The sequence below is a fragment of the Hydra vulgaris genome, chromosome 01 (assembly GCF_038396675.1).
Source record: "Hydra vulgaris chromosome 01, alternate assembly HydraT2T_AEP".
In the NCBI taxonomy this organism is placed as follows: domain Eukaryota; kingdom Metazoa; phylum Cnidaria; class Hydrozoa; order Anthoathecata; family Hydridae; genus Hydra; species Hydra vulgaris.
The window spans coordinates 52,662,501-52,672,500 of record NC_088920.1 but is presented as its reverse complement, the minus strand read 5'-3'; the positions used below and the strand labels follow the sequence as shown (position 1 = coordinate 52,672,500).

General features: G+C 24.6%; 1 protein-coding gene across 3 annotated transcripts in view; it reads right to left on the bottom strand.

Annotated features, from left to right (window-relative positions):
* LOC101235666 (dixin) overlaps nt 1-10,000 on the bottom strand; it is a 16,369-nt gene that overhangs the window by 3,282 nt on the left and 3,087 nt on the right. For 2 of the 3 annotated variants that reach the window (XM_065788566.1, XM_065788567.1), the window contains 8 exons: nt 9,302-9,635; nt 8,844-8,894; nt 8,459-8,509; nt 8,314-8,364; nt 6,505-6,756; nt 6,134-6,286; nt 4,972-5,070; nt 4,765-4,824 (listed from right to left, as the gene is read on the bottom strand). In XM_065788566.1, coding sequence (XP_065644638.1) covers nt 4,765-4,824; nt 4,972-5,070; nt 6,134-6,286; nt 6,505-6,756; nt 8,314-8,364; nt 8,459-8,509; nt 8,844-8,894; nt 9,302-9,635 — 1,051 coding nt within the window. Of the gene's footprint in view, nt 1-4,378; nt 4,504-4,764; nt 4,825-4,971; nt 5,071-6,133; nt 6,287-6,504; nt 6,757-8,313; nt 8,365-8,458; nt 8,510-8,843; nt 8,895-9,301; nt 9,636-10,000 lie in introns of all 3 variants that reach the window. The other variant, XR_010635935.1, reaches the window with a different exon arrangement.

Below are 10,000 nucleotides of genomic sequence, written 5' to 3'. Positions count from 1 at the left end.
TGCAGCAAGAGTTAATGTTGTCTGGGAGGTCGTTAATAAAGATGGCAAATAGAATTAGTCCCAGCACGGATCCTTAGACAACACTGTTAGACACTGGTGCCCATCTTGATTTTGTGTTGCCTAGAACAACTCGCTGTTGTTGATTTGTTAAAAATGAGCAAATCCATGCAAGCAGTTGACCTGTTATTCCATATTTGCTCAGTTTTTTAATAAGGCCAGTATGCTGTACTAAATCAAAGTCAAGAACCATGATATTTAGTGGTATTTTTTACGATCAATAGTTTCCAGAAGGTTTGTCGTACATGATTTATTCGAGACAAAACCATGTTGTTCGCTACAAAAAAGGTTATTTTTTGTGAAGTAGCTGATATGTTCATTCCTTACTATTTTCTCATATTATATATATATATATATATATATATATATATATATATATATATATATATATATATATATATATATATATAAATATATATATATTTATATAATATATATACAGGCCTTAGAGGGAAGCAAGAACTTTAGCTCTCGTTCTCGCCCACACTCCCCTAAAATGGTTTATGGAGCAATATATGGCTCTCGCAAAAGCATATTTTTTCTCTCAAAATTATAATTATCATTGTAACATAAATAAAAAAGACAAGGTCATTTTTATAACAAAAAAAAAATTAATTGCAATTTATAAAAGGCAAAAAAAAATTAAAAAAGAGTTAAATGCAAATATTTTTGATTAGATTAGACTATTTGATAAATATAAAATTACTACACTCTAAATTATATTGGTAAAATATAAAAGTACTTAACTGATAAAAGATAAAATTATTGCACTCTAAATTATTGCATAATAATCTCTATTTTATGTAATGAATTATATATTTTATATATTAATTACATTAATATATTATTCACTTTTATTGTGGAACTTTTGTTGTAATAATTCTTAAAATGCCTGCATTCTATTATAATAAGAAAATATAAAACATTTTTAATAAGCAGTAAAAAATTTATAGTTTTTATCACAAGCTAACTGTTTATTAATTATATTAATGAATAAACAGATAGCTTGTGCAAAAACCAAAAGCTCTTGTAAAAACCAAAAGCTCTTGTGCAAAAACCAAAAGCTCTTGTAAAAACCAAAAGCTCTTGTAAGAAGCTGTTTAGAGGAATAGCTTGCATGGCTCGCCATTTTTGTTTTAGAAGAGCTCTTCTCTGCTCTTGTACTCATTTACTCCCGCTGAGACCTGTATATATATAAATAATATATATATATATATATATATAAATAATATATATATATATATAAATAATATATATATATATATAAATAATATATATATATATATATATAAATAATATATAAATAATATATATATATATATATATATATATATATATATATATATATATATATATATATATATATATATATATATATTAGACCAGTTCAAAAAAAAATATTTTTAAATAATTAAGTGGCTAGATGTTTAAATGTTGTTAATTGATGAAAAAAAGTAAATCATTGAAATTTCAAAGCATTATTCCAATATTTAGTAACAGCTCAATTAAGTTTACTTTTCAATGGGGTCCTAAAATGAAAAAAAAAAAGTTCCTTAAAAGTAGGTCAACCTGGTAATCAAAAGAAGCAAAATAATATATAAATTTCAAAAATAATAATTGTTTTATAAAAAATAAATTAAAAATTTTTTATTTTTATTAAAAACTTGTAAAAATGTACTTTTTTTATTTCTAGTTAAAAAACCATAATTTTTGTGCAATTAAATCTAAAATAATAACTGTAGTATGAAATTTCATTCTTTTTGAAATTTTTATATATTTTTGCTACTTTTAAGACTCAACATGGCTTTTGAAAAAACTTCTTTTTTTCAAAATAATAGGGACCTGTTAAAAAGTAAAGTTAATTGAGCTGTCCCTAAAACACATTATTTAAGTTTGCAATTTTAAACTCATTTTCCTGACCACAAACCACATCAAATCCCAAATAAAATTCAAAAATTATTTTTAAAATACAATTTTAAAATGGTGTAATATATATATATATATATATATATATATATATATATATATATATATATATATATATATATATATATATATATATATACACACACACACATATATATACACATATATGTATAGTCGAATGGTAAAGACAATGGACAGTGGCTATCAAATGTGGCAGGATCAAGTCTTTTGAGAGATTTCTGCATTGGCTGTTGTTTTAGGTTTCAACTAATGGAGCTTCATTCCAAAACTGTTCATATATAAATGCCACAAAAAGACCTGTCTGATATTACTTTTTTTTCCTGGCAGTAATAAAAAATAAAAAATTGATTCTGAAACAAAAATATTTTAAGGCAATATATAGCTCCTCTAAGAAAAATAAGGCACAAACTCAAGAGTTTTAAGTAGTCCTAATTGCTTCACAATAGTATACTATCATTTCTTCACAGAGTTTGATAAGAAAATCGCAGTTGAAAAGTTCTTCATTCCTTGTAGTGATCAACTCCTGGTTGATTGCTGGCTATTGTTTATGAAAACAGTTAAAAAGACCCACTTCAGGTTTTCCACTGGTTCCAAATGCGGTTGTAAAAATGGTGGAAAGCATGATTTCAAACACATGTTGTCTGATGATATCTATATAACATTATCTTCAAGATTCTGTTCCATTATTGTACAGGCACTAATGATCAATCCAGTGTTAGATGAAGTAGTGTCAAAAACCAGCCCCCAAACATGTTCATTTAATTCCCAATCTTCAAGACCCTTCATACAGACATCAGCCTGTTGCTCATCCGTATCTTGACTAGTCTTTAGAATGTACACCAAGTTTTCCATTCCACCATAAATAAGATAGCAAATCTATTCACTTTTTTTTGGCCACCAGTTTTGCAGACCATCAAGTAAGAGCTTTCCATCCCAATGTGGAAAAAGTGGATTATCAGGAGAGAAATCAACCTTGTCAGCTGTAGTCACCACTTCATGAACTAATCACCTTGTTCTGTGGATTGTGCTATACGACATAGCAATTGGGTGATAAATGACCAAGAGCCTGAGCCACTGTTACAACCACAAAGAGTGCACAACGATTAGAAATATTAACACGATTTGTTAAGAGATGATACAACATTATCTGTTAGAACTTTCATCTTCATTTTCCTTGAATTGCGGAGAAATTAAAAGGAGTCTGATATTCATCATCATCCGAGAAACTAGAGCTACTTGCATTCACAATGTCAACTGCTAATGAAGATGAAACGAGTTCAGTTTTTTGCATCAATTTGGCTCTATTGTTTTGATGCCTCATTTTCATTTTAGTTTCTCTGACTCGTTACCGTGCTTCCCTAGCTGTTATATTCCAATCAATTCTTGCTATACTACAGCTTAGTGGATCTTCTTGCTGTTAATGTAAGAATGCTTTATCTTCATGAATTTTCATAACTTCCGATGCATTCATAGTCGATATATCAAAAAGTTCTTTAAGGTCAGCGTGAAAAAAAATTTCTTTTACTTGAAAAAATTCTTCTTTTACAGCTGACCAATTTTAAAACTCTGTTTTTTCAGAGGCAGATAATTGTTATAACTTTTTTTAACTTTCTTTCCATATGATCAATTATTTGAGTTGAGAGACTTTCTCTCTCTAATATAAGAACTGCTTCAATTGTTGCTCAAATACTTTTTTTCACTTCTAAATTATAGAAAAGCAACCTCCGAAGAACATCCCCTCTTGAAGAAAGTCTGACAGTTGACAGAACTTGTGTAATTTTACCAAAGTGCCATAACTCAGCAGACAATCTAGTGGTTGCCATATTACAGGTTTCTAAATTGAACATGTTAAAAATAAAATGTTATACAAAATATGGTTTATAAAGTGTTAAGTTATGCAAACAAGCTGGTGAAGCATAATTAAGTATAAAATAATTGTATATAATATGTATTGTAAAATGGACATTATGCCTACAAGTCTAGAAATATATAATTTATATTATCTGAAATTTCTATTTGTTATTAGTAAATGAGAATATTAATATTCTTGTAATATAATTACTATTTTATTAAAATTTGGTTAATTTATCTTAAAAAACATGGGAACCCTTAAAATTACTTCTGTTAGTCTAATTTTTGGTACATATGATCCTAAATGATAAAGAAACACAGGCAACCTTTAGGAGAATGTTTTATTTGACACTTACTAATTTCTATTACAATGTGAATCACTCTAATATATATATTACTTTAGCAACTTAAGGTCAGCACTGCCTAATACATTTTGCACACTTAAGTTTTAAAATTAAAACCCAGAAAGTTTTTTAAGAAAAAAAGAATAAAGTAAAGAATATTAAAAAAAAAATTATTTTACCATACTATAACTCCATTGTATCTAGATAGTGCCTGCCCGAACCCAAACCCTCAGTCGATGTATGTACTGTAGCCTCCGCAGATGGCTATTTTAGTATGACCCCATCAATGATGTTTTATGCAAGACTAAGTATGCAAAGATGTTTGTATGTATATGTACAAATGCATAAATGTATATATGTGCATATATATATATATATATATATATATATATATATATATATATATATATATATATATATATATATATATATATATATACACACAAACGCACAATCATGTACCAAAAATAGAAATATAAACAAAATATTTAAGGATTTAGAAACTGAACAAAAATATGTTAAACTTTTTACAAATGAAAACATACAAATTAGAAACTTAACTTACCTTACTCCAAGGGTAGACTTTTTCAAACATAAAAAAAGTGTTCATGAAAGAAGCTATGCTCTATATTAACAAAAAAGAAAAACCTTGATTGTTTAAAAGATAAAATAAGTATTCATTTAACAATGAACATATTATTTTTAAATTGAGTATTGAAAATAAAGTCCTAAAAACTAATTTTTACATGAAAGTGAAGTTGAATAAACATACATGCTCTAAACTTTCAAACGTGTCTTGAAGGGAATCACCTTTAAAATGTGTTCGAATGTTGTCAAGAGTTTCAGTCACATTTCTATGTTCGTCCACGAGCTAAATAAAAATCAAGTAAAAATGAAAAAATTTTTTTTTATTGATTTTATTAAAATTTGATTGATTGTAAAAAAACAAAACAAAAATAAAAATAACAAAAATACAATAAAAGGTGATCAATAAAACAAAATAAACTTTTGGTCTCTGTATACCCCTGTGCAACAGTATACTTTCAGTAAACTTTACAGAATTTGATTTGGTAAATTAAAAATCGGTATACAGATTAGTATACCTGATTACTTATATTTGAGAAATATTTTCGAATTGACTTAACGAATTAAATTAATATACCCAATTTATAATATGACTTACCATGATTAAAGTGTTGTTTTTTTTTTACTTAATTTTCTAATTTTTTTAAACAAAAAAAACTTTTATACACGCTGCTTGCGCTGCCATTTTTAGGTAAAACTTTGGTTTATAATTTGTATTTATTTTTTGTTTGTTCTACAGATTCATATGATCTGAAACAATTTAATAATATTAATAATAATCAAGCGCCTGTCTAGACATTGAGATGCTCTATGCCTATTTAGACATTGGGTGCAGCAATTAAGAGGATGTGAAAGAGCATCTGACAAGGTTAATTGGTGCTTCAAACATAAAAAAAGAAAAGCTCAAAGTGTTATAATTGAAATAAAAAATTATATATATTATTAAATGACTTCACAAACCTCTGAGCATTCAGTTTTTAAAGAATTTAGGAAGGCTGATAAAAGAACTATGCTAAATTCATACTTCATCAAACTCATTAAGCCTTCCAAAGGTAACTAACAAGTGATTTTTGAAAGTTTACCCATAATAATGGGATTCTGTTCAAATACTCAATATAAGAATCAAATGAGTTAGGTCATTACCAAATTACTGACAACAACATAACAAGACAGTCAATATTATTACCACTCTGACAACAAAGATGACAACAACAACTACTACTACTTAATGTAGAACTTGATGTTTTATACTTTTAGTGTTATACAGCTATTAAGAAAATAAAGCATTATAAAACAAATTTATAAATAAAAATCTTTTAAAAGGATATAAATTCAAATAAGTTTCAAACCTTTTCTTTGTACTTTGAAAAATTTTTTTCCATAACTTGCTGCTTTTTAACAATATCATTACTAATATCATTTACATGTGCTGTTTCATTAAGTTGATGTTTCAAACTGTTGATCATGGAGCTACATGATTCTAATCTAGCTTGCAGATTAGTCTAAAGTAATGGACAAATACAAGACTTTATCCAGTTATTTTTTTATGTAGCTATAAATAACTATTTTATTTTACTTGTTTTATTAATTTATTGAAAATTTGTAGATTTATAATAATTATGTTTATAATAATTTCATGTTGTTTTTTGAATTATATTAGATAACTTAAAACAAGTTAATAAAACAATAAAATTAGAAAGTTTTAATATTATATATTTACCTCAACTATTCTTGTATTGGTTAAATGATTTTTCATGATAATAATTTCATTGTTTTGCTCTTGAATAATAACATCTCGTTTATTTAACTCCTCATACAAAGAAGCAACCAAATTAGTATTGAATAAACTAGCATTTGTTAAAGATTTCAAATCATCAGTTAATGAACTACTTGATGTTTCTATATTATACAGTTTCGATTTTATGAAACGAAGCTCATTTTCTAATAACTTGTTCTGTTGTTCTAAAGATGTCTATAAAAACACATAACATGATTTAAAATATTAAAAACAAATTCTACATTACCAAACCACCACCTGCTACAATAAGCAAATTATTCTGACTAAAATACCATATTACGTATTTTTAAATGAACTATATATCTTTTAAAGTTATATAGAACTTAAAGATAGCATAAAATATTTAAAATAAAACTAATTTTATTTTAAAACATCAATTATTAAAATACTTACGCACTATGCAAAGAATTTAAATAATTTTAAACACATGTATAATTATAGTAATAAATTGTAAAAATTTGTGTTTAATTATTCCATAAAAAGGTTTTAATGAGACTTGGAAGCAAAAGGTTTTGAAACTTAGAGTACTTATATATATCAATGAAAGTATATATATCAATGAAGCAGTGAACTAAATATCAATGAAGCAGTGAACTAAATATCAATGAAAAAATGAACAAAATATCAATGAAATAGTGAACAAAATATCAATGAAACAATGAACAAAATATCAATGAAACAATGAACAAAATATCAATGAAACAATGAACAAAATATCAATGAAACAGTGAACAAAATATCAATGAAGCAGTGAACAAAATATCATCCGATTTCAACATCATGTGAATATTGTTAAAACTGGCATCTACTAAAGTAATTTAGATGAACTAATATATATTAAAGACTTATATAATTAACTAATATATAAAAAAGGATTCTTCTCTATGGTTATAATGAAAATAGAAACTCGACTAAAAACTTACACCATGGTCAAAAAATTACACCATGGTTGAAAACTTACACCACTTTGTTAAAAATTTACATCGTGGTTAAAAACTTACATTGTGCTTGAAAACTTACACTATTGTTAAAAACTTAGACCATTGTTAAAAACTTACACCATAGTTAAAAACTTACATTATGGTTAAAAACTTACACCATTGTTCAAAACATACACCATTGTTCAAAACTTACATTATGGTTAAAAACTTACACCATTGTTAAAAACTTACACCATTGTTAAAAACTTACATTATGGTTAAAAACTTACACCATTGTTAAAAATGTACACCATTGTTATTAACACTTAACTCATTGTATTAATAAATTTTGTTTAACCAATGATGCATGAGCAAAAATATTTAGTTTTGTGTAACTTGAACTCTGTATATAATTTTAAATTTAAAGCAACCTACTAGAAAGGCCTGAAGATTTTTTATTCATATCTATTATATATCTTTATTTTCCCACACTTTTTTTTTAATTTCCCACTCACCTCAAATCCATTTACAAGCTTTATTTATAAAGTGTTTTCTATTAAAATATATTTATTTGTTTTTGAATTTTTACTAAATTTTATTTATCTTTGGTAAAACGGGTCTAAAAAGTAATATTTTTGGACTGTTTAAATTCTTTAAAAAAAAACAACTCTTTTTTTTGATGTTACAAAAAATATTTACTAAAAAATTAAATATTATATTACAAAATCTATTTTATAAAATATCTTCAAAAAAGACGAAAATAAAAAAATAAAATAAAAAAGAATTACTGTTATTAAAAAAAAATTTCTACCTTTTCTCTGTAGAGCTTTAAATTTTCTTCCTTGAGTTCATTTATTTCAATCTAATGATTAAATAATTAAATTTATTTAGTTGTATAAGTAAAAAGTTATTAGAAATAAAAAAAACATAAAAGTAATTGAATTTTAAAAAAGTACTTTTAATGCTCTGTCTTCATTGTTATTGACAGATAAAATGCTTTTTGATATCTAAAAATTGTTATATCAAAATAAGAAATTTCTAAAAGTGTTCAAAAATTTGTCTTTTGTAACCACTTAAAATTTTTAAAAAATGATTTATTGAATATATTAATAAATAAAAATAAATGTATGTACATTACACATTAATTTAAACACAAATTATATAAATCATATTGATAAGGTGTATTAACTATTGTCTTTTTTATTTCACAGTGTCATTCAGATTATTAAATTATAAAATAATTTTCCTGCATGTACATTGTGTGTACTTTATGTGTATTTGAAAGTAAATTTAGAAATATACTTAGAAGTACATTTAGAGGTTATATAAAAAAGTTAGTACCGATTGTTCTTCTAAAACTTCAAGTCTTTCTTCAGTGCTGTCAAGAATTAACTATACGAAAAGAAAATTAACAAAATTAATAACATATATTTCTTTATAAACATTAAAGTAGATATAAATATGTTTATACATCAATTTAAAAATTTTCATAAATATATATATATATATATATATATATATATATATATATATATATATATATATATATATATATATATATATATATATATGTATATATATATATATATATATATATATATATATATATATATATATATATATATATGTATATATATATATATATATAGGCATACATGTATATACCTATACATATATACCTATATATATATAAATAGGCACACACACATACACACACACACATATATATACATATATATGCACATAATATTAATTTATATATAATCTATTAGAATTTATTAGATGAGAAAAAAGTATACCAAATTCTGCAGATCATTCAAATATTTTTTGATATGAGAAACTTCTGTTAATACATGGTCTACATTTAAATCCTTTTTGTCTAAAATGTTGTGTATTAAGGTAGAGCTTCTTTGATTTATGTCATAAGAAACAATAGAGGGATGTGCCTGAATAGAAGAATGCTTTTCAGGTGGTTCTGGTATTTCTTCATTTTTTAATCGAAATCCATTACTGGTATGACCTATTTCCTTTTCATTACTGATAAATTTTTCAGATGAAGTCACCTTGCTATATGAGCAATGAGGTTTATATCTTGAGTTTGGAAACAACAAAGATTTGCTACCATCTTTGTTTCTAAAATTAAAAAAAAAAACTTTATTGAAATCCAGATGGTTATTAATCTACCTATTAATTACAGAACTATATATAGAATTATTATATCTTTTTTATTTTATCTAAATTCCAAACATAAAGTTCAAACTATTTTTAAATAAGTAATGAAAATAATTTACTAAATTACAACTTTTGACTACTGGGTATGTATGTGTATGTGCAAAAAAATTTCAAAAAGTATTAATATAAGAGAGTTTTATTGGAGATTAAAATAATCAGTTTATATATAAGAAAAATAAAACAATTCAAAAATAAAAAAAAATATGAAAGGTGAACTTCACTCACAAACAACTTCCCATAATGTATAGGTATAAAACAATCAAATA